A 26173-nucleotide genomic window follows, 5' to 3' on the forward strand; every position below is an offset into this window, starting at 1 on the left:
GGAATTCATACGCGGCGGTTTACAAGTGGCGGGTCTCGCCCAAGCCACCCACGGACGGGACGTGGAAAAATAGCGTAAAGAGGGAAAAAAGGGAAGAGATCGTAGCGCGGAAAGAAACCTCGGTCATGTTGCTTTGCCATCGCAACAAAGCCCGGCCCATAGACCGGACAGCGGAGTCCCATTAATCCAAGTCGCCGTTTGCGACAAAAGAAGCTTGTTTACCGTTTTTACTCGAACCTCTCATCTGGGCTTCTCCTTTCACTCCGCGCCGTTTCCCGCCTGTTACGACCTTCTTCCTGTTTCCTACCTCGGGGGATATCCTTCCTCCCTCCCCTCTTCAACGACGATTCCCACGGGGGTCTTTCGTAATTTCGTAAACTGCCCCGTCCGCATTGTACACCGGCGATCGATTTGCCCGTGATCTACAAGTCAAGGACCGGTAATCTTTGAACGCGGTACGATCCTTCTCTCTCGTGCTCGATCGCGCACAAAGGAAACAATGGAAGCAGCATCCTCAAGTCAAATCCCATCTCGAATAGCGAATAGCGATTCGGCGAACGGGCAAGGAATATGGAGAAAAATGTTTCCTCTCGACGCGATACTAGTTGACTTTTTCATCGTTCTTTCGCTGAAATCGAGGCCGTAAGTTGCGCAAAAAACCGTGTAATTTGTTTGCAGCGTGTATCTGCGTTTTCGATAAATACGAGCGGATCGAGATGAGAGGAGCAGAAATTGGCGAACGGTAACGGGCGCGGAAGTAAAAAGAGAAGAAAATTGGTCAGTGCCATAAACGTGATGACGAGCGTAATACCCGGCGCTACAGCGAATAGACGGTGTACGTAAAAGAGCGATACTAGCGGCGGACGCTATTCGCGGTTCGGTGTACCGTAAACCTCGGTCGTCGGGAAGAGAAGCTCGTTTACTGTTTTTCCCACCGTGTTCTTGCGGCTTTCGTCGTCCCCCCCCCCCCTCCCCCTCCCTGACTTCTCATCCAGGATATTCCCCGCAATTTTCAGCGATCTCGCGCCGCCCATTTTCTCGCCGCGGACGAAAATATTTTCCTACAACTGTGCTGCAATTTATTCGTCCGACCACCGTAAAACGATGATTTTTCCTCAAAAGGGGAATTGCTCTACTTGCGTAAGCAGCGGATATAAAGAGACATTCCGTTGATTTTCCAAATACAATTTTAATACGCAGTGAAAGCATAACAATGGCAAAAAACGCAGGAAAGAGAGAAACGCTGAACAAATCGCGATAAAAAAAAAATCGTACATTTTTTTGACCGAGGCTCGCGGCAAGAACTTGTTTAACGTATCAATTTTATCGAGCGACCGTTTCTCTCCGAATATCTCAATCGATCTTTCCACAATTATCACACACTTTTCCCCTTTCCCCCTTTCACGTGCACCATCTATTTCGCACATAAAATTCCACTCTGTCATAACCGCTTCAATTAATCCAATTATACGCTCCCCAAATAAGTTTCGATTAAATAAAAACGCTGTATCATCGATTATCCTCTTTGTAAATTTGCGAAAGATAAACAAAATCACTAATGAGTTGCATAAACAAGGCGTAATGCGTCGATTGAGCGGCATTATTAAGCGCAAAATAAAATCGACCGGTCACGCGCGACTAGCACCAGCCGCGAGCATGGAAATTCGCATGAATATGGATGAGCGTTTGCATTTGTGCACATACTTTGCTCGCGATCGCAGCCGAGCATAATATTCGACTTCGGTGAGTACGGTGGGGGGGAAAGGGGCCCCAAAGAGGGGGGCGAGGGGGGGGGGGCGCCGGCGGCTAAACTGGCAGGTGAACTGCGTGATTATTGGCCGAGACCGAGCGGAGTTGGCTTAGAAATTCGACGTTTGACGTCAGTATGAGAAACGCGTCTGCTAATGCACGCGTCGCGCACCATCCGCTCTCTTCAGGGATTCTCGAAATAGAATGATTAACGCTGCCGAATGCTTGTAAATTCGATACCCGGTATGCGGCGTGTTCGCTCGCGTCGCTAAGCAAAGGAAACGGGACTTACGGCACTCGAACTGTCCAATACATTACGCGCGGCGACTGCGGACGCTTCCACACTCCCGCCGAAAAGAAACGCGCCTGAAGAGAAATATGCTAAGTATCCAGACAAGAAAGATTGGAAAGCCGGAAGCCCGACAGACGTAGTAACGACGTAGTCAAACAGAGAGTTTCTCGCGATCTCCCGTGAGAAACAAGTGGCGCTAAGGCGTAAAATCTGTTGGTAAAGATACATAATCGTTTCCGAGATTAGCATCGGAATTTTCTACCTGGCGGAGAATAAAACGGTACATTCGCAAAATATTCCAAGTCCATAAAATATTGGCGAACATAAAGACACGTGTATCACCGGTATTTCCACATCATTTCGTTTAGTTCGGATATCACTCGTCGGCGGTCAGATGGCAGGTGATGGTTACAACACGAATACATTTGTATACTAGACGCGCTCTATACAAAGCATGCTAATTTGTACGTCAACTAAAGACATTTCACCGGTGATGACCTATTTATAGCATCTAGGTATAGTTACTTTAACAGGATTGTCCCTTGCACTTGATACTAATCGAGTTAAGCTTTGTGTGCCAACCAATATCGGCAAGATTGCTCAGATCGACCGTATAATATAATCGCACCAAGACAGAATAATCTCGAATGAAGAATGATCGAGACGCTACGCGTGTTCAATGCGTTTGCTAATATCTTTTCCTCGTAAAATATAGTAAAATTGAAAGTAAGAATATTTGTCAGAAAAATATATCGCTTAACTTTACGATATTAAAAATGATTTTTGAAAATGTTAATCAATGTAAAATGATAATGAAAGATGTTTATTGAGAAATTAGCAAGATTTCCCTCATCGTCGGCGATTGTCTTTATTTCGAAGAACGAAACAAGAATCAATCGGCGCGCACGCGTTTCTGCGGCTGACGGCTCAATTATTTCCATAAGGCGAGCATCTAACGAGCTTCCACAGTGCATTTCTGTTCGTTCGTCCGTTCAACCATCCATCCATCCATCCTAACCAACCAACCATCTATCCATTCACCCATCCATCCATCCATCCTTCGTCCGTCTGTTCGTCCGTCCGGTCGGCCAAGCTTAAAATTAGACTCTATGAAACGAACAAGCCGGAAGCTCGGCCGAACGAGCTAGCACCAAATTTATTTAGCGCGAGTGTGAATTCCGCCCACCGCCGACGAGTTCATTCATTCGGCCGCCGCCGACGCGACTCGCCGGAGCATTCTCTTGCGGCGATTATTTACAAAACTGCTCCGACAATTTCGTCGGAATAAGCCGCGAGAGGTCCGATGAAGATCCACGAGCAAAAGAACAAACGTTGCCGGCGCTTTCCCGAGTCGGCGAGTTGTTTGTTCCGACAGTCAAAGTTGTGTGCTGGTCAGCAAGAAAAATTATTTGCGCGCGGTTGTTCAACGTTCCGGAATTGTGCGCGTTGCACCTCGTTACAGGTCTTTTTGTTATACTGCGCTTAATTAATATTACGTAATATTACATTATGTTTCCTGACAGGAACGAATTTGACGCCCCGCGTTAATTACATTGGAATTTCCGCATAAAATTGGAAAGAAAACAACAGATTTACAGGACGTTTCACAAGATTTGCATAGAATTTGTTACCGTCAATTATATTTTATTATAATTCTTCAATTTATCAGCAACAAAATTACTCACGTGATCGTTGCATATTTATATCGAAGCTTATATCGAAATTCTGGAACGATTTCGCGATAATAATTTCGTCGACGGCGCGACGACGACGACTGTCGTTTTGCGAGGCGCCGCAAGAATGAAATGAAACTCGCCGATTAAGTTCCAATGGCCGAAACGAGACGCGCGGCGGTGGTTAAAGGATTAACAGTCGGTCTATAACGCATTCCCGGCTACGATGTCGTAAGCGGCAGCGTCGTAAAAGAAAATTGTTAGCACGCTACGGCTGTGAAAACGTGCCAAAGCTGACATCAACCTAGTCGCCATTGAACAAGAGCGGTAATTAGTGGGGAACACAGTCTTTAAGCCTGGAGCCATTTAAGCGGTCGTTGGTATCGTAGTTAAAGGAGCGTGAGAGAGATGGACGGAGAGCGGAAAACTCGTAAAATTATCAACCGTTACACGCAGGGAGCATTGCCCAACCTCAATGTTGTGGCAAGTTGTTCGACAATCTAGACTTTGCGTCGACTTGGCCGGTGCTATTTTTAAAAAACACAGGAATGCACCGAGCAAATAAATTGAAAATGCGCCGAGTATTACCTCATCTCTCTGCCACTGCATCGTGTCAATACACTTGAACTCGCAAACAATGATACGATCGAGTTGCGTAAACACCGCAAAGTAGTGTTATTCGCGTTATGCTGACTCCAGCAGTAAGAACCGACTTATTCAGCACCGCGTCAACTATCCAATTTCTCGTAGCGTTAGGTTAACCCTTTGCGGTCTACCTGACTCGGCATGGCGGTTTACGATGATTGCACATAGCATACCGAAAGCCACAAAATGTGGATCCGAGAAGATCTTACGTTCGTACGCGATGGCGGCGGGACATGCAACATACGGCCGATGTGTGATTCTTTTAATCACCGCAGGTCATTTCGTTTTTCGTCGCTCGGCATTCCAGCGGCTCGGAACATCGGCTCACCGGCGGCACATAATGGGAATGCGAAGCAGAGAGATGGAAAGGGGGAGACGAAAAGCGGGACGCGCGCGAGGTAAGTAATAATGTTGCTGCAGGTGGAGTGCGACGATCGATGGTGGAACGAAGTGAGCGACCGAAGGGGATTTTGACTCCGGCTGAACTTTGTTATCCGCGAGGAGAATAAAGGAAAACGAGAAAAAAAAAAAGAAAAAGAAAATCACACGCGGTATGAATAAGCGCGTGCAAACAAATAGCCGAAAACATTGGAGTGTTATTTTTCGAGCGCGTAAAACCGCGCGTTATCCTCGAATAAATAAAACGAATGTACACTTAATACGCCGTCTTGATTCGCGCGATTTAATTTAACGGTCGATGTGGATCGAGACGAGGACGATGTGACGGCAGATTAAGCGTTTGAGAATCACTGCCACCGCAGCAGGACCGAGAGAGCCATGCGCGAAGGATGAAGGAAGGCGCAATAACAATATCGTCCTGCCCTTGCCACACGCAACCAGGGGGTAACGTCCTGTTACACCAGTCTGACCACTTCACGTCCCTCTTCCCCAACCCTTCTCCATCGCGCGCGGACCGTTTAGCCTCGCACCGGCTCTGCTCTTCTCGTCTTCGTCTTACGGCTGGCGGGCGAAAACGTCGTCGCGACCCGCTTTTCGCTAATCACAATCTCATTCAGCCGCGCGTATTCGTCTCTGCGTCGCGTGACGTGACAAGGGCGTTCCTGGGAAAGTTTTTTTTTTGTCTTTCTTGCGCGAGTCATCCGCGGCGCGAGGAAACGTCATACCGAGCGTGACGCAAAACGCAAGTTTCACGGAGGGAGAGAAAATTTTTATTAGAACGAGTAGCCGTTACTCACCGATAATGATGTTCGGTGCAGCCTCCGCGATGAATCAGCGCTCAGCCCTGCACAATCAAGATAATAGCGATTTAAGTCTCATTTAATATGCGTATACGCGTGTTTGGATTATTATAATTAGCGACCCGAGAGAGTTAACATCTCGTAATCTTTCCGATCTTTGTGCTATAATGCGCGGAAGAATGCGATAATCGGAGTAATATGCGTCATTTTCAGCAGTAAAAGTTATAGATATCTTTACGAGTCCCTTAATGGTAACATAATCAGAACTCCGCGTCAGAGATTAAGATGCGATCGCTAATAATCAGCGAAATATCTATTCGCGTAACGAGATAGAGCGCGCGAAAGAATACCGCTGATCCATCCGGAGAACAGCGGTGTCAATGAAAAACGTGCACAAAAATATACGCGCCGGTGATAAACGGAGTTGCAAATTTAAATTATGAGTCTACCATGTTCGCATTAATATTAAAATATTGCTTTTGGCACAATAAAATCTCATACCGCAACCGGTTCGCGCGTTTTTGCATGGTCGCGGGCGCAGAAAAATGCACTTATGCATTTCACGTCCACGGCGCATCGCGCGGCTGTAAAATTGCAGGGGGGGGAGGGCCGCGGAGTATCGCAGTCACGTGTGTGCGCGCGGAATTAATTATAACTACTCGTCCAACTATTTATCGCCGTCCGGAGATGGGATCGCCTCGATAAGTGGGACATAAGCGCCCCGGCGTTTTCGAAAAAGAAATGAAATTGCGAAATTACACCGCGCAGATAAATCGCGATGTTAACCAACACGCGTTTCACGAATCTACGCAGACCGCCACCACCGCCGTCGTCGTAGCACTCGCGCATTCCAACGCCGATAAAAGGCGTCCTCATTAAATCATCGGTTGCTCAAGCTCCGCATTTGTAAGCAACGTGTTTCGCGATGCGGGAATGGCAAAACATGCGAGATCGCTCAGCAGATATCAAAGATAAGGAAAAAAGAAAAAGAAGATAGTTGTGTAACATTGTGACCGATTTAGACGCCATTAAAGTCCGTTAGTTTGGAAAAAGGGGGAAAAAAGAGGGAAAAAAGAAAAAGAAAAAAAAATATACGACAGACTGCAGCAGCGTCGAAAGGATCAACCCACGCGTTGCGTTTCGCACTGAGTGATTTCGGGAATTAATTGAAGCGCAGAAACCTCGAGCACTTTTCCTAGAATCACTGTCACTAGACGCGTGTACGATAGAACAGACTTCACTCGTCGACACGGCTCGCACGACGCTCTCGCGAATCACGATCGTGGCACTCAAGGTTGAAAATTCCAGACGCTCCCCTCCCCCTCTTCGGGATAGGTCAGGGACAATGAAACGTGCCAAACGCAGCAGCGGCCGCAAACCCGAAGAGTTCATTCAACCTTCCCACGAGGGGTAATCTTTCGCACAATAAGCGCGTCCACGTCGAAGGCGCGTACAACAACGTTGCCGCGACCTTTCGTTTCCGGTTCTCGCGTCCACGGATCCACGACGCTTGCCGGACGAATCGATTTACACGAACCTGGTGAGAGCGTATCCCGACGCGACTTGGAACATCAACGATCGAGCCACGGAAATATCCTTTCTGGTCTGCTGAAGGGTGCCGCGGGCAAACTGCGGCGAGAAAACTTCGCGCGAGTGTGTCTCGCGTGCAGACTCGGTTGCGCCAGAACTGACACTAGACCGACAAACACGAGTAAAGTTCGCCAAGTGGCGAGGCTCGTTCTCTCCTCTCCGACGAGGCTCTCCGTCCACCTCTTCCTCGTCGTGAGGAGACGCGAAGCGACTGGTGGGGGGGAGGGCGAGGGGCGACTCGTTCGCGGAGGGAGACCGGGAAGGCTCGAGGAGAGAAGCGGCGTGTGCAATACACTCGCACGGACGAGCGATGTGTGCGTGAGTGCGCAACGAACGAACGAACGCGGCGCGGCGCGGTGGCGTCGGTGCTGCAACGCGCGCGCGAGTAATGCGGATGCATCGCAATGCGAGGAACAGAGACGGCTGATGCGGGAGCGCGCAACGGACGGAGAGAGAGAGAGAGAGAGAGAGAGAGAGAGAGATAGATAGATAGATAGAGAGATAGAGAGAGAGAGAGAGAGAGAGAGAGAGAGAGAGAGAGAGAGAGAGAGAGAGAGATAGATAGATAGATAGATAGATAGATAGATAGATAGATAGATAGATAGATAGATAGATAGATAGATAGATAGATAGATAGATAGATAGATAGATAGATAGATAGATAGATAGATAGATAGATAGATAGATAGATAGATAGATAGATAGATAGATAGATAGATAGATAGATAGATAGATAGATAGATAGATAGATAGATAGATAGATAGATAGATAGATAGATAGAGAGAGAGAGAGAGAGAGAGAGAGAGAGAGAGAGAGAGAGCGGCGAGAGGGAGAGTCAATGAACGACTCCGCGAGATCGGCCACGCGATGAGAATTTCACGGTTGCCGGGACGGAGAGCCCCTGCACACTCCTCGCCCGCGGGTCATGTGCGATAAGACCGTAGGGTTTTCAGGCCAGATTTCCTGATAAGAGCGTACGAAAGTATCACGTTTCAGAAGAGACGCGGGTCCATAAACGCGGGGGACTCTTGTTTATGCCGAAAGAGCGATTGCGTCGCTTACATGAGCGGCGAACGCTCACCAACGCGCGACACTTGACACCGACAGAATTATGCGCTTCGGCGAACTCGACAAATTGTAATGCCTGCCAGCGTCGGCAGATGCAAAGGGAATGCTGCATATTATCGCTAAGAATATTCCTAATAAGCTAATAACAATTCTAAATGCCTTTCAACGAAATAAAAGTAAAAAATTCATAAATAATATCACTGAAACGTGAGAAGATTCTATCTACACATAATGCGCAAAGTTCCTAGAAGAACGCGGTGCTTATTTAAATTTTTTTTTCCAGACACATCGCGAAGGAGTTAAATCCCCGCGTCGAGAAATCGAGATAAATTTACCACACCGGCGCTGTGAAAAATCGCGACGAGCCGGCGCAAACCGGAAAACAGGCAACAGCACTCGTGACTCGATCTGACGGATCGCGAATACCAGGCGGCACGCGTTCGACGTACCTGCGACTGGCGAAGCTCCCGCTTCGTCTCCGTCGAAGAGAGCCCGCCGTCGGAGCTCGTCTCGCGCACCTCTCGACGACGACGTCGGGGACGGAAACGAGGGTGACGATAATGAGGACGACGTAGCACTGATACGGGAAGGACCCGAACACCGATCGCCGGAGAAGGCGCGGCACCGCGGCGTGAAGTCGCACGCGTAATAACGGTCAGCCCGATGCATGACATGCGTGTCGCTCTCGGTTACGGCGCGTATGACGTGGCGTGTGTGCGGAAGTATATCGATCAGCTGACGGTCGGGCGGATACTGGGCCGCTTCGCGGAATTCACCATATTGTTGCGTCGGCACGCATGCGCCGAGCCCTCGTCCCTTCGTTCTGTCACTCTCGTGCCTCTCTCTCTCTCTCTTTCTCCTCTCTTTTCCACCCTTACTTTCTTCCTCTGCCGCCCTCCCGCCTCCCCTACCCCATATAGTCACCCGCCACTCCGTGGTTTCGTTGTATATACAGGGTGATTCAGCACGAACCGCGAAAATTCCGAGAAGCGTGTAGTAGGAGGTCGAAATAATCGACTCGGATGAACTTGCGCGTGTATGTTTGTAGGTAAGAAAACACGATTCTAATCTCGCGCTGCTAAAGGGGATGTTCCGGAATAGGCGAGGATAAAATTTTTATAGACTTCATAGCGGAGGAATTACGGGAGAGATCGACGCGGATGGCGCGAGAAGGAGCTTTACGACGGCGGAAACAGAATCGAACTAGCGCCTCGTATCTCGCAACGAGTTATGCAAGCCGTATCTCTGCGGTTTTCGCGAACATCCGGTTACTCTCTTCCCGACCGCCTGGCGTTTCCCGTCCGCTCTTTCGCCATTTCCCAGGCGGGTACCTCGGCTTTTTCACTTCGATATATTGCTCTTTAATATGCTAATAGCTCAGTTTTACTTCATCATACCGCCTAAATTACATTATCGTATTACATAAATTTCTCTTTCTCTCTCTCTCTCTCTTTTGCTTTTCAGCGTCTTTCATACCCGATTCCGCAAACACGTTTCTCCGCGTCTGCACTTTTATCGCATATCTCGTGCGCCTGTATCTGCACGACTTTCTCCGGTTTCTATATTTCCGCATTTCCCATTTTCATTGCTCGGTAATTCCCGTAACTTTAGGAAACCTTCTGCGCTGGATGAGAACGATATGAATTCTGTTTTCATGTAAACCGTCCGGCAGAGTATGCGCGGAATACTAATGATGAATCGCTACGGTTACTTCGCTATTACTCAAGTTTTACGCGCACGAAATCATTTTAAAAGCTGTTTTTCTATAAATTTCATCGCAAAAATAAATACATAAGAGAGAAAACATTAAATTAATTATTAAAATAGTTGTTTTTTTTTCTCTCCTTTCATCGCTTCACTAATCAGTCTAATTAAAAAATTCACGGAATTTTGAATTAAAAAAAATATTTATCTACACTCTTGTGAGATGATCTGATGATGATATTAAACACGAGCGCTCTCTAACAATAATTATACGCGAAAATGAAGAAGAAAAAGTAGCCTGCAATGTTTCAGGTATCGATCTGTTTTCTGGAGGATATTTCCCTCGCCGCACGATCAAAGAGGTGGGTTAACGACAGGCAGATAACGGCGAGTGGACTGATTAATATTCGGTAAATACCGTGTATCCGCATTATTCGCCATCGATCCTCTTATTTTCGTGTTTAAATTATGCCCGTCCGTTTCTCATTAGCGCGCTTTGTTGAGATATTAACGAACCGTAACAAATGCGAAAAAATTACTTTTTTTTGGGGGGCGAAGATAAAACGTAATACGGTAAAGCAAGCGGAACTGTAGAACAGCCGGGACGCGGTGCTTAAATGTTGAAAAATTCAGAGATTCTGAGATACGACGTTTAATCAAATTTTTCTCGGAGATCGATGCCAGCGTGATTACATGCTTGTTGAAAAAGAAATCGGCGTTGCAATTACAGCGATTACCAGTAATGTTGCCGAGAATGAAGTCAAGTTTGCGATAGAGACGTCAAAGAAGAACCGACGGCCTCGAATACCTTAAATAATTGCCGGTATCAATGGCAGGACGTAATTATCGGTTATCGCAATAACGATAGCTCGTGGTTAAACAATAATCAGCCGTTATTGTAGCGACTCGAGAAAAACGAGACGTTTCCGTTTCGATCGGTGCCGGTGACGTGAAAAAATAACGACGAAAATAAAGACGCGAAATGAAATAAAGGAATAAGCGGGGAAAGAAAGAGATTACAGAAGAAGATAAAGCGAGAGAGTGAGAGGGATACGACGGGCTGTGATTTCACGGAGCTGAGACGCGAGCGTGCGCGCGCGAGAGGATTCGCAGCCACGCTTCGTGATTCCGCTCTCCTCTCTGCTTGATCCAGGAGAAAAGAAACGGAAAGTTTATTTTACTCTCGTGCCGAAACTGGTTATCTGCGACGGGTATTACGGCGGTTTATGTCAACCCGACACAGATTCGTGCCCGGATCGATCATCAAGGCGCTCCGCAACGACGATGTAACGGATTGCATTCTCAATACGGAAAAAAACAAGTAAAAATTAAAAATGTCGAGAAAGGCTGACGTTTTCAAAGTTTCACGATATATTTACTTTTTATATCATTTTTATATCTTGCGAGGAGATAAAGTGTAATTTGTCATTCGGACTTAATAAGATTTTATTTTACGCGCTGCGAGAAAAGCTGTTATTGTTAACGTAACATCCGGAGTATTAGCTACGTCGAGTATCAGTTAAACGGAGTTACGATCGTGTCCAATCATTAGAGCTAAAATATACAATTTTAACGACACCTCGTTCCGGTTTCATTAGCCGCCGGCTGATATAATTAAAAGCGTCGTGCACGCGGCACCTTTCACCACGCTTAGAGAATCTTGTCGTGCGTTTCCGACACTTGATCATCATCGTAAGACTCTCCGGAGACTCGCGCGGATATAAATAGCGGATCTAATTGAATGAAAAACGGCGCGGAGGGAAACGGCTAGCTCTCTCGCGTTCGCGAGAGTTTCTTCATTCGTTCACGGTTCATTCGAACATTAAGTAACGGATATCTTATCCTTACGCGATCAGCTAGGAATACACGTTTTAATGTGCACGAATTTCGCACGGTGATGATAGCAAAGTGGAGAAACCGGAGAAAATTATGCGGCGCATGAACGGCGTGCACGACACGTTTTTCCCGGAATACGACGAAAGAACAATGACGGTGGAGATTTTATCGTGCACTTTGTACACAAGTGCAGAATATACAAAGCCGGTTTCTAATTAACAATTAAGAAAAGTATCCCAGTAACATGATAATTACGAATGATGCTTGTGCAACTGACTCGCTACCCTTGAAATTTATATACGACGCCGTTCATATTTCCGCGGAATTTGCCGATGCGCATAATTCATACGCCAGAGCATTGTGTGGAACATTCTGATGTAATAAATTAATTATTAAGCGTAATATTCCTTTAACAAGACTGGATATCGCGTGACGCTTTATTTCAAATTCCTTCAACTTTACAAAGCCAGCTCTAATTCTCAGAGTAAACGAATTTATCAACTCACCTTGACACGGGGGCAAATTACTCCACGATCAATGCTCGCTTTTCGCTTGTCTGAAACACAAAACAGGACAAAATTACGCTTGGTTTGCCACAGTTAACAAACGACGAGCACGGCAAGACGTAACTGTCCGCCGAACTCGTTTTCGGAAGAGCGGCGCGCTCACAATGCTGCGGAACTTTCTAAGCTAAAATTACGACACACTCGCGGTACACGGGAAAAACATGCACGACAAACTTTCGCTTCAGTGATACGCAAAATGTTACGGATTTCAACGTATTCTTCACGCGTTCGATTCTTCGCGATCTCGTACGCACAAAATATATAAAGTCTTCGAAGGCTCAATTGCGAACCCGAGAAGAACCGCAAATGCGCGAAAAACAGAAGTGTATCTTCGATGATGGATATATTATCGACTTTTTAGGAATGTAACGCGTCTCACTTAATCACGAGAGAGGCAAAAACTTGGAGAATCGTTCTAATGTGTCGCGCGAGTTTTTTTCCCCGAGACGGACGAAGCCACTTCGGCGCCGAAACAATGGCGTGTCTATACAAACGGGAATAGCTACAGTGGCGTGCGATAATGAAATAACTTAATTTCGCTCTGGCAAACACATAGATCAAGCGAGAGGGGAACGGCAGTGACAGTGGTGGCGACGGTGGTGTTGGTAACGACGGCGGTAGTGGTGGTGGTGGTGACTGAAAGCGGGCGAATTCGATGCAAAATACGCGCTCGACCGACGAAAAGCGTGTTAAAGCTCGGAGTACACTGTAATCCACTTTGTTAGTCCGTGATCTCCTACAAGGCGTACTGCTACGGAATGTATTCTTTTCAACTGGGTTGCGAATGCGCTGAGTCAATCGCTTCGAGTATCCTCGAAAATATCGGAGAAATCTTGACAAGAAGATTGAGCAAAACAAAAGCCAATCTGATCGTGTTTCAATGAATTAATGCTTCTCCAATATTGCAAAAATGTATTCTCGCGTATCCTACTTTGGCTAAAAAATTGGATTGTCTCTCCCAGGCAAATTTTGCAAAAAAATATCGAGCTACAGAAACATTCTAACATGAAACGAATAGACATCGGTCATAAAATTCTTCGGTAAAAATGATGTAACAAAATTAAACTGGTGCGGTTTTCATGCAAGAAGAAACAGATGAGAATTTAATTCTGATACACATCGATGACTTGTTCTAGAAGTGCCGTGGAGTGAAAGAGATCGGAGCTCTGAAAACCGACGAAAAGTGAAGTATTTTAAAGCCAGTTCCTTCTTGCATAACTGCATCAAAGTGAAGTGTGTGGAAAAATTTGTCGAAGGAAAACCGAGAGAAAATCCCTCGGTTTATGCGCTGGTTCGGTCAGATCAAAGGAAGACAGGTCACGTAGCAAGGCTGACAGGATGTGAAGTGAAATATCAAGTGCGTCCACATAACGGTGTGCGGCGGCCGTGAAGGTTGAGCGACCTTAAAGCTGATTGTAAAAGGATCTTACACAGGAGAAGGCTCAGCGGCGACAAGCCGAGAGATAGGCACAAAATCCGAAATCGGTATTCGAGGGTCGCGGTTGCACGAAGAGGTACGAGGCGACGGCGAGACCAAGTCCCGTCGACGAGGACGAGGACGAGGCGAAGAACGAGGGGCACTTCGCGCCGCAGCAGACCGATGTTCTCCACTTGATGGTGTCCACGTCCGTTTGTGGGTCCCGATGGCCTCGAACTGGTCTCTTATCCCTGGTATCGCCCAATCAAAAAACCGGCAGCGTACCGCCGAGCGATTGGTTGGATACGGCCACCGTGAAGACTGCAATTGGTCAACCGGCGACGAGTCACCCATGGTTACCGTTTGCATCAACAGTATTTACGGTCGATATTCGCGGCTTTTACCACTCGGTTCCCTCTGTGTTTCTCCTTTTACGTTCTCAACGTCTCGCACACACGCCGCGATTAACACCTACATAACCCCCGATGGGGGGTGGAATTCTCGAGGGCAACCGCTTTTCTTCCACCACTAAGCCCGTCGCCGCACCATGGCGATCCCTACCCTTCTCGCCCGACGCTGAAGGGCTTCGAGAAAGCTGACGGCGACCGCCGGCCTGAAGGGCCGCGCGCTGGTACCGCAGCAAGTGGTCCCCGGCAACATCCCACAACGATTATTTTCCGGGCTCAACTCGCAGCTCTCCTTATCGCAGCTGCGTTTTTCGGCGTCGCGGCACCGCCATGCAACACGGAGATTTATTACACGGAGAGATTTACGCAAGGATAATCTCGGCAATTAAGTCGGAGGCGATAGGCTGAGACGCGGAGAATCTACCGGTACCGCCGAATCCGATCTTCATAAAGAAAATCTCCCCTTTAAAAGAGCTCATGCGTTTTGCAATAAAGACGCCCGTTCGGAATACGTCCTTTGTGCGCGAGCGCATGTTGATGTATATCTATCGGGAAATTAGTAAGCCGCGAGAGGATTATTAGATGCTTCAAATATGATAAGAACGTTTTGTAATTTTAATAGAGATAGAAAGCACTTAATCGAAATCGATAGATTGTAAAAAACCTTTAATGTAAAATTGATAAAATAATTAAAAATAAATGTTTTATGAAAATGCGAGACATCTTCTCACCATCACCGCGTGCAGATTTCGCTTTCGTATCATGTTTCGCACATGTACACCGAATTTAACAACAGAATCGAAGTGCCGCATAGACGACTTCGTCTTCGAAGTCTAATTGCCACTTTAGCGATTGTGGGGTTAATGGTATTAGCTTCGGTCCTGGCTACGTCCCAGAATTCACTGTCAGCGCTTCGAGCATCGTTCTGTCTTATTTTGAATCAAGCCGCGTGATGGAGATGCAACGATGCTGTTAGCGCTAATTGCTAATTTCGCAACGTATGCCGCGAGCGCGCTGTATAAATACCCAATTGCATTTTCTCGTAACGGGCGGAATGTAATTCGGCGTGCGTACGCCTGCATCTCGTATCGAGTGGATTCGGCAGGCCATAATTGCGGCTGATTGTGTCATAGATTACATCATTTTTACCTGCACTTTTTACGAAATACAAGAAATTCCTGAACTGAATGGATCATCGCGTCACGTGTTCCACGAAGAAGTCGCGATACATAATAACGAGCTTGAAATTCAAACCGCACGCCGTGTGCGATGGTTCTTCAAATAAAAGCAGCGAATAATAAGACATGCGAAAAAGATCCCACGTCCTAAAAGTCGAATATAGAACAGACGCCGCTGCGGGCGCGATGCTTTACCGTCGTCTGAGATAGGCGAACATTTGTCACGCGTAGTGCCGACGTGCTCTTTGCACCATCGAAATCCACTCGGAAAACTCAGAAGAAACGGTTATCGAGCACGACCCGCGGTATTATTCGCAACTTTGAAGAGGATCCTCGGAACTTGGGGCGAGGACAGGGGGCGAGAAGAGGGTATGTCCCCGTTCGACATTCGATTATTCGCCTTATCGATCGCTCGGCTGCTCTTGTACCCGCGGTCCTTGCACGAAGAAATGAGTGCCGGATCCTCGAGACACTCGCAAGCGCGACGCCGCTACGCGCCGTGATCCGCGCTCGTCGCAAAAACGCGTAAGCCTGCGACACATTTTACGGCGGAACATTCGAACGCGAAAGTCCGTGTCGCGCTCTAAAAGTTTGTGACGTGACTTTGACGAAAAACAAAATTGTCTTTCGAGGAAATGTTCGATTCGGTTGGTACAATCGCGAGCTGGCGAAATCTAGATCATGCAATGTTAAATGGGGGCGAATCACAGCGTCCATCTGATAAGCACGACAAATATCGCGCTATTCAATTCGATATGACACGACGAATGACGCGAGGAAAATAATTAAACATTCGTATCGGCGATTGCCAGCAAATCGATACCGAAATACGAAAGCGGTACACACGATCTGGCGGAAGAAGGGCGACGTGTGATAAATAATTCAGAAATTAGATAATATCGTGCACGTTGCTCGTTCCGCGGAAACTGGTTCGATTGGTTCGCCTTGTTTTTAAGAGGAAACCGTATTACCCGACACGCCAACCTTATTGTCCTGGACAATGCGAACGAGTTCGCCAATTCCGCTTGTCAATTAAGCTTACACGATCGTGTACCTGTCCGATCTAATAAAATATGACAAATGCCTGTCAATCCGAAACAAAGAAAACTTGAATTCTTTATCGCATCTTAAAATAGCGCCGATTTTCAGACGTTCCGTTTGTTACGTTCGTACGCGACACGCACATATCTCAATGACACGTATCTATATTTATCGAAAGTTTGCGTTATTTAATACTCGTTTAATATTTTGATACTATAATATTGGCTTAAAAGGTTCTATTAACCGCTCGTCCTGAAATAAATCTCACATCGAATCTCATATTATATCGAAGATACAGAGATATTATTGGCCTGTCGACTCTTATCGAGTTAACGGCGAGCTTGCGATAAAATTACAAGAACAGAATTAAAACGTCACGCAAATCGCAGCGGCACGACTGTACGACGAGATTCACTTTGACGATGACGAATGAGCGTCCGTGAGAACATTTCTAAACGCGGTGCGACAAACTTGGCGATTACGCGATGCATTTTCTGCATGGACTTGGCCGGCGATAAATCCTTCATGGAGAACGCTAATATCTTCATGTTTCTTGTTTGCGAGCGCAACGCATCTTTGTTCTATGAAGCCATCAGTGAAATCACTTTAAGGACCGCCCTCGGAGAAAACTTAATTGCAAAAGTTGGAAATAGCGACGAAAATTGTCGCAGTTTGTTAAAATTTCGCGCGGCAGCCGCAGACAACTTGACAATTGTAAATACGCTTAAGAAATGTAAAGTTTAATGTTATAAATTAAACGCAATTGCGCGCTCATAAAGCGTTTCTTCGTAAAAACTTTTGAAAAGTAAAATTCTGTATGCACATTACAATAATAATTATCCTTTTCTTTTTAATATCCGTCGAAAAAGATAGATAACACGTCTTCACCGAGATATCGCAGCCACACAGTAAACGATCTCTAAAGAAGAAGTCGCGGAAGTAAGTTGCGAGAAGACAACAATGCGGGACCGGTGGAGGCAGCGCGAGAAGAGAGGGTGATGACCGGAAAGGGTGAATGAACGGAAATCACGAGCGACTTCGGAGGCAAAGGGAGAGTACGCGAGATAGAGAAGCGCGAGGAAGAAAGCTAGGAAACGCGGAAGGAGAATTTATTGTTGCCCGAGACGTTGCTTCGCTTCGTAGGCGTAAAAACGCAGAAGGAAACAATAATGCGCCTCTCGCGATGAAAAACACGCGAGATGGATCTATGCGAAAAAGCACGCGTGAAAACAACGTGCCGCGATGAAAAAAAATGCGAGCGAAACGTATGCGCGTGTGTGTGTGTGTGTGTGTGTGTGTGTGTGTGTGTGTGCGGGAGCTGAAGTCGCAACTGAGAGAGAGAAAGAGAGAGAGATAAACTTCGAAGACCGAAATAGACGCGCGAGTCGCAACAACGTTGCCTGCGCTAATTTCTAAAAATTCCCGAACGCCGCCAGATTAATGAGGCTCATATGCTTCGACATTCGTTCTACGCGTCCGGGCGAAAAATCGCGACCGTACGCGCGCCGGCGAAAATGAGACTATCGGGTGAACAACAACGTAATAAATGAGCGGGACGTCCGCGAGCTGCGTGAGCGACGGAGAAAGATAACACCGCCCTCCTTCCATTTCATTTCACTCGTAGTCCTTCGACACACCGCGGCACCAGGATGCCCCCGGGTCGTGAGAAAGATTCCTCTCGGACCGTTTTCATCCTAGCTAGAGAGACAAGGAGCCGCGAGAGTATAACCGCGAGTACTATTTCTCTTTCTCTCCGCCTTTCTCTGTCTTTCTGCTCTCCGCCCCACTCTCGTATCAGCGATGATTTTTTCTAGCTTTCGAAACCGGCTCCGCGCGCGCGAGGACAATGGTCTTCTTCCTCGCAACTCCGCGCGAAAATGCTCCCATCGTTCGGGATCAAACGGACGGTAACCGCGCGCGGTTTCGTTTTTTTTTTTTTTTTTTTTTTTTTTTTTTTCTTTACGAGCTCGCTTTGCGCGAGCTACTTTCGAGCGAACACTTCATTTCTTATCGCAGATTTTCTACGATGCAAAATTTACGGCCGCTGTGTCGGCGCTGCCTGATCCAGTAAACAGATACGACGCTAGATGGTTCATGTTGTAATTAACCCTTTCAGCTTCGAGTCATATCTTAATACGAGTACGTGTTAGCTTACGAAGATAATTCTATTACAAGTTTACGTCAAAAGTGCTGAGGCAAGTTATACTCATGTTTGCACAGTCTCGGAAACACGCGCGCGCGTTTGCTTGCTTGCGAAAGCGTGCGGTAGATCGTAGATTGTAATTACGCGCGACTGAGAAGCGAGTGATTTATTCGGTGAATCCGAGATGCATTTGGATTCGCTAAAAGTAACACTTAAAGCTTATGATATGAATGCGATATGGAAAATCTTTGCCATTGGGCCGCGCCGATGTCGCCCAACATTTCTGGCACGCGTTCTCCATTGAATCGTGCCAATTCTCGGGTTTATTTTCATCTCAATATGATATAAATAAATGCGAGACAATCGATACACACGGTTTCGGCAAATAAGTGCGACATGTTAGTAAAACAATTGATAAAATGTAATGCAATTCCTATTTGCGCGCACAATTTTAATGTAATAATTATAATATTCGTGCTTTCTGTTTGTCCAATCGCTTCGCGAGTTGTTTCTCGTCAACAAATTTATCGGTTCGTGCGTGCCGCTGAGCCAGTTACGCTTTATCGTATCGCTAAAACGTGACCTGAAAAAATTCGAAATATCTGCGTTGTAAATTTTCTAATCTCTAATCTTTTTCACAGCCTCGAAGCCGGCTTTTCGACAAATATAAAACTCTCTTATCCGCTTGTTTTTCACTCACTCCAGCCGAAGTTTTCGCGTCACGGTTAGTCGTAACAAATGTAATCTACTTCACAAAATTCTTCGAGAAAAAGCGAGTAGATCTTTTGTATCAATTTTACGCAATATTACGTTTATACGTGACACCGCGTAAACATCGTGAAAACATTAACGAACGACGGAAAAAGACACATTCTTTTCAGCGAATAAAATATGCATCGCCGTTTCCTTTGATTATTGGAACGATAATCGTGAGAACTGCCCGTTCCACTCGATGTACCGCAGAAAATGCGGGGATCCCGCGGTGGGCTTTTCTCTCCGTCGAGTTTCTCCGAGTTCGGGGAAGGAAAGTGTGAAAATACCGGGGCCCCCGTGCGCGGCATTGACGAACTTAAAAGTTCCGCGGGCAGAAATCTCGTCCGAACGGAACTTTCCTATTAACTTTTCTCGCGCGTCTGCGAAATAAGAGAAAATTTTCTCTCTGGATACTTTTTGGGCTCGCGACAGAAGAGGCCGATTATCGTCGCCGTGGAAGGAAAAAAAAAATGAAAGGGACAGGCATTGTTTGTTGCCCTCTATCGGCCCGCAATCGCGCCGTCGACCGTTATTAGCCGCGATTATAGCCGAGCGAAAAGAAGCTGCGGCCGGCTCTCGTTCCTCCCCCCCTTCGCCCCCCGTGGAATGTAATAAAGAGAAATGAGAGATTCCGGGAGCCAGGTGCCGGTTTTTCTTACGCAACCAAAGTCGCAAATAATTTTTTGCACTACCCACGCGAATTATTCGAGAGACAAAAACGTGACGGCGCACGGACGGGGGGAGGGGCGTTGTCGCAACTTATTCGGCGGGCTCGCGTAAAAAATTCAAGGGGACTTCGGTGCCGCGCGTCGAGGATTCAAAACAGTCGGCGCGCGATATCACGCGAAACAAAGCAAGACCACCGGTTGTAATAATAAGGTGTGCACATGGATGAAATACGGAAAGCTGGCAGATGGCGGTTTCCGTACCGCCAGCCCGGCCCCCGCCCACCCACGTCCCGAGGCGAATATTACTTTTCACTTGGGTGGATTCGATATTACAGGTATAGAACAATCGAGAGAGTCTGCGAAGCGGCGCAGCCCCCCTCGGCTCGCTATGCCGCGGCGTCGGCGGTTGTTAGATCGGAGGGGGGTAGAGAGAATAGCGGAGAGGTTATGGTAGTAGAGACTGTTCGTGGTATCAATATTTTAAGGGTGCACGTTCCTCCATCGATCGCAGCTTTTCTGCATAATTAATCGCCACTCCACCCCCGCACGTCGACTCTCTTACCGTGCCTATTGAAAACGCCCCGTACACATCCGCACACGTGCGCGCATACACACACACACACACACATACGCGCGCGCGCGTATATAACCCGCCATCGCACCGCTCGCCCATCCGTCACTTTCTTCTCTTTCTCTCTTCAGCCGCGGTGTATCGGGGCACCATTCCTGAATCTTGGGGATCGAATCCGCGAGTTAAGTGGATATCGATCGAATTCGCGGCAAAGGATGCAGGCGTGGGCGAGACGAAAAGAATTTCAGGTGTTTGCTCCCCCTCCCCGGAGGTCCCGCGGGAACGCACCGGCAAAGTCGTACGCGACCGAGCGCGAGGAGATCCGAAGAAAATGAGGATACCGCCGGCTTCGTTTCCCGAAAAATTCGAGCGTATTGTTTCGTTACGAATGCATGACTTATCGCTTCGGCGTAATAAAGTTTGAAAAAGCCAGACTGCCGCTGCGTTTCCTTTATTTGAGAGGCGCGGGCTTCGCCTCATCCAGATTGCCTCGGCGCGGCGTAATAAAAGTCGGATCCTCTCGACTGACGGTTCTTTTCGCCAGTTCACCGTGCGAATCTGAAATCGCGTAAGCGAAGAGAGCATCGTCCGAGGCGAGGTGTATCGCTGCCTCGAATCTTTCCGATGATATCCCGCCGACTAATCTTCCGCAACGAAGTTTCCGCGGAGAGGATTGAGATGTAGCGTGCGTTTCCATTATGCAATTATCCTTAAAACTATAGCCGGGGATCACGCAACTTTATTTTGAACATAAATCGCCACGTTGGAAAAAAAAACTTTACATAATATGTGCGCCTTTTTATAGCAATTAAGTTTGTATTCAATCTTTCCAGAGCGGTCTTTAACGTCTATTAAGAAAATTACGTTAATTTTCCCTAAGTCGATTTACTCCTGACTTTAACTCTTGATTATTTCTGCGGCAAAACGTGCGTTTTCTCACGACTGCGCGTATTTCAAGAAGCATTTATCAAGAAAAGCGCGCTTTGAAGATCCCAAATATTTGAATAATACAGAAAGCAAACATGGAAGGGGAAGGGTGATGTTATAAAGCGCATGTGGAAATTCACGCTGCTGGTCGATGAACGCGAGTGAGAAGAAGCTAGTCGAAGTTCAATATTTAAATCCGGATTACCCGCAAAGGATAAATTCAGTGGACCCAGTAGGAGTGAGTGATCGTATCTCGCTCCGTCATAATTATTAAGCCGGATTTCGAGCCCTAACTAAACGGAGGGTCCGCGCCCCGTTCTTCCGGCGTGCTGGAAGAACGGGGTGCGGCGAGGGATAGTAATAGATCCACCGAAACTTTGTCGTCGGAAAAACACGGGATCGCTATCTCGATATTCGAGATAAACGCGACAGTTTCGGCTACAATTATTTATTATAATTTTATAAGCTTGTGGACAGCAGGCATGTAAAGTGCATACCAAACTCGATCTTCATCTCGAAAAGCTTAAACACACACACATATTGAGTCGGCACACATTGAGTTTTAGCGGTGTAAATAGATAAAAGCGCGTGTTTTTCAAACGTAAACTTTTCCACGTCACGAAAGACCCCCAACGCGAACGTCGTAAAAAGTATCCTCAAGCTACCGCGAACTATACGTACATGTATATATATCCGTGCATGCAACAGTGGAAACTGTAATTACGTGAGAAAGAGGGAAAAAAAAGCCGACCGATCGAGAGGGCTCTGCGAGGGAGGCAAACGCGAGAAAACGCACAATAAGGAGAAAGCACACCGCGTGGGTAAGGGCGGCCAGAGAGAGAGAGAGAGAGAGAGAGAGAGAGAGAGAGGGGGGGGGGGGAGAGGGAGAGAGAGCGAGCGAGCGACGAAGAGGGGGAGGGGGCGGTAAGAGGTGGAAAATGGGGAGTGGAGAAAACGTTTAGAGGGAAGAGGTATTGGAAACCGGCAAGAATGGCAAACTACTGTGGGATCATGCATCTGTCCTAGCATATTTGATATTCCACCTCCTCTCCGCCCCCCCCCACCGTCCTACTACACGCGCTCCCGCCTCCTCTTGCATCCATGATATCCGCGGCTTTAAGTCCATGTCACGCAGCACGAAATCCTCCTCGCCGGCTACGTGTATACGCCGCGAGAATTTACTGCGGGGGAAAAAAAAAGTATCGAAGATGACGAATAATCATTGAATCGTTTCGAGCGTCCCTGCTTCGACGATAAATTCTTCCTCTCTCTCTCTCTCTCTCTCTCTCTCTCTCTCTCTCTCTCTCTCTCTCTCTCTCTCTCTCCTCCTTTTTTTTTTTTTTTTTTTTCCCGTACATATAGTTTCGTCGTTAAATAAACTCCTGTGCATTTATCATCATTAGATGGATGTACAGCGAGTGTGTAATTTTTAGCGACGCGAAGAAGAGACACGACGCCACACGTAGATGCAACGAGAAATTGTCGTACGCGAGAGAGAATAAATTCCGTAGAAAGAGCGGATAATTGTGCGTTACGAGCGGTATCGCTTATGACTCGGAAACTCGGGTTTGCATCATTTACTTTTTACTCCCATTTCAAATAAATTATTACAATCAGTCAGGAGATTTATATAACGCGACCAACGGTGCTACTGCGCCGCTGTTTTAGGGCGCGGTAAGTTTATCCGCGATCTATCGCACAAAGCCGCGGCTCTAACCTTCGAAGTAATTTACTTACTGCCAAAGGACGCGGTACGCGAGTGACACGCTCAGACTCGGGCAAGGATTCGAGTCGCTTGAAAATTTATGAGAGGATATTTCAGGTAATCGCGAGCAAGCACGCCGTCGCTGTGCAGCTTCGGCGTCGGTCGTGGAAAATAAAAAGACGACCCAGTAAAAAGTCGATCTACCCGACTTGGAACACAACGTCCACGACGGACAGTGATCGCGAATCATGTAATTTCGCTCTTGCATATAATAAATTAATCACGTAGGCTGTCGTGCAGAGACGCACGTTGCTGCACGAGAGATACAATGCGATTTACAGCGAGCTACAGACGGGCGGGCATCGGCGGGAAGATAATCGATCGACTAGGCATTAAAAACGCCAATTCTGGCGAATGTAAATTATTAATCTTCTTATTCCCGGCGTCTATGTCCGATGGAAGTTCTGCTCTGAGTGAAACTCCTAATTACTAACCGCAGAGCTACGTTGTAGCTTCGTTTCGCGAGTGCACCTCGCGTGGACGGCCGTGTAATGTAATTAGCCGGACGCATCGTGCGATTGCGTGGGAGACGAGTTAGCGGTACGATGCGTGCCGCGCTCGTTAAGTCGCAAATGAATTTGTTAAGCTCGCTTTCGGTTTATTCTTAATCTGGAAATCGCAAGAGCCATTACAAAATTAGATTTTTTTTCAGATATAAAGATTATAGGACTTCTCTGTAATTATAATATTTTTTTTCCCTCCTTTCTTTTTAGATATTGATTTAATTACGCTCTATGCAAACGTTACAACTAGATGCTGCGAGAGAAGCTAACGAGTACTCGTGACCATTACTATCTCCGTTAATGAGCGCCGCAATTAGAACCAATATAAGTGGAGGATGTGACCTGAAACCGCGTATAACTCTCGTCCGACCGAAGACGAGTGACGTACCCACGTCTTTCAGAGCCACTCCTATTCGTCCCGGAACGATTCGTTGCACCGTTGCGTTTTAACGCTATTTCCCTCGACGGAAACGCAAGATGTGCCCACGCATTGATGTCACCCGGAGCGGAAACGTTTCGTACGTCGAAACATTTTATGAACGATCGTATCATTTGGAATTGGATCTTCACAACAGATACATTTCAATCTGTATATTTTCAGTAGATATTTAGCGTCGGAGCGAAACGGCGGCGAAAGTCGAAGAGTTCGAGAATCGCACGCTCTTCTTACAACTCTGAGAAAAATTACCATCTTTTTCTTTCTTTGTGGATTGATAATTTGAAAATGACCGTGTGAATTTTAGACTCTGTTCGTACCGTCGGAACCGATCGTTTGATGTAACATTAAGCGCCGCACAGGCGAAGAGGCGGTCCCGTCTCGGCGACACGATCGCGAGCGACGACGCTCGCCGCGTCGCCGGCAGCGAGTCGCACACGCCATCCTCAATAATTCACGAGCGGCTCTATCTTCCGCCGCGAACTATTCCCGAGCTCCTAAGAGGCGATACTCGTCGGGGGACTCGAGAGGCTAGGCGAAGTGCGCAATAAGAAGGAGCGCAAAGACAAACCCGGGCGCTATGACGAAAGATTGCGCGTAAAACGGCGAACCGCAATGCGGAACCGATGCGCGATTCAAACCCTTCGATCCTCGCCACCGGATTACTTTCGCTCGGAGATACTAAACCGCTGCTGAAAATATTCATGCAACGAGCACCGCAAGCAAAATTAGTTTTTTTTTTTATTTAACTTTTATTGCTCAATGCTAAAACTGAGATGATCCGTAAATCGGCATCTGTATTACGGATATAATTAAAGAGTAAAAAACGTAATCAAAAATACTGCGTAACTGAATGAGCAAAATAGGAAAAGTAAAAAAGAACGATGTTCTATCACAGAAATGGACACGTTGTAGCAGATAACATATCATATTAAAATCCATGCGCACCTAGATATCTTTTATTCGCACACTCGCAGAGACGGAAGGAAAGAGAGGAAACAAAAAAGAGAGAGAGAGAGAGAAATGAAGGATAAGAAATGAAGGATAAGAAATGAAGGAGAATTATTGCGAAGTCAGGGTACTTCTCGAATGCTCTATCGGACCATTCAAGTGCGATCGACCCGTGAAAAGAAGCAGGAATTTAACCCTTCGCCGGCGGGCGGATCCATTTCCAGCGAAGAATTCCACTCGATTCGCTTCTTCCGCGTAATTCGATTCATTTTTAACTCGGAACTAATCGTTCTCGCGGGACTTCACGATTTAATTTACGAGCGTCGTAAATGAAGGAGTTCCTCGACTCGTGTTACACAGGTCCTTTACGCGTATTCACGCCTGTTCGTTAATTTGCAATCTCCCGAGTCAGTCTCGCGCCTCGTGTAAATAATTTCAGTCGACCTGACTGTACGCCTTTCTCCGTCCGAAGCGAGTACAATGGATACGGCGGGATCATCCTTCGGCACGTTTCCCAATTACACCATTCGTCTTTTGTTCTCACGAGTGCGATGCCCGCTCGCTATTGAATTGAAGCGCGCGCGTGCACGAATTATGGACGAGAAAATATATGCCGTGTAAGTATGCCAGAATACTCGATGCGCTATATTTGAAGACGCTCTAAAGTTGGCAAAAGGGCAAGTTGTACGAAAATAACTAATGGTCTTCTCCCACATGCGTGTATTTCCGTAAGCCTATCCATTCCTATCGATTAACTTTGGCATTTCGGTGGAAATAATAGAATAATATATGCTGTCGAGATTACACTAGTGCCCGCTATATTTGCACAGCACGGATGGTAAGCAATGTAAGTGATGTAATCCTATGCACATAACCTGATAGTCTGTTTTAGCTAAGTAAGTTTAACATTCCGCTGAACTTCATAAATAACGACAATTCTAGAGCTGAAATAATGCCGACTAGAGCAATAACAGTGTGTATAACTTCATATTTTATCTACTCCAACTTATACCGTCTTCGGTTTTATTTTTCTTTGACTCTTTTTAGTTTTTAATATTTCGCCGTCAGCGATAGACGTATTCGTAATATC

At 46.8% G+C, this 26173-nt stretch overlaps 1 protein-coding gene across 8 annotated transcripts in view; it reads right to left on the minus strand.

The window, feature by feature from the left end:
* HnRNP-K (Heterogeneous nuclear ribonucleoprotein K) overlaps positions 1–26173 on the minus strand; it is an 89207-nt gene that overhangs the window by 54021 nt on the left and 9013 nt on the right. Inside the window, exons 1-3 of one of the 8 annotated variants that reach the window (XM_067346951.1) lie at positions 13754–14024; positions 12264–12313; positions 5556–5602 (exon numbers count right to left, since the gene is read on the minus strand). Coding sequence is in view for 1 of the 8 variants with exons in the window: in XM_067346949.1 (XP_067203050.1) it covers positions 8667–8886 (220 nt within the window). In the remaining 7 variants the exon portion in view is untranslated. Of the gene's footprint in view, positions 1–5555; positions 5603–7095; positions 7327–8666; positions 8954–12263; positions 12314–13753; positions 14027–26173 lie in introns of those variants that run through there. The other 7 variants (XM_067346950.1, XM_067346955.1, XM_067346954.1 and 4 more) reach the window with 7 other exon arrangements.

The sequence above is a fragment of the Linepithema humile genome, chromosome 1 (assembly GCF_040581485.1).
Source record: "Linepithema humile isolate Giens D197 chromosome 1, Lhum_UNIL_v1.0, whole genome shotgun sequence".
Taxonomy (NCBI): Eukaryota; Metazoa; Arthropoda; class Insecta; order Hymenoptera; family Formicidae; genus Linepithema; species Linepithema humile.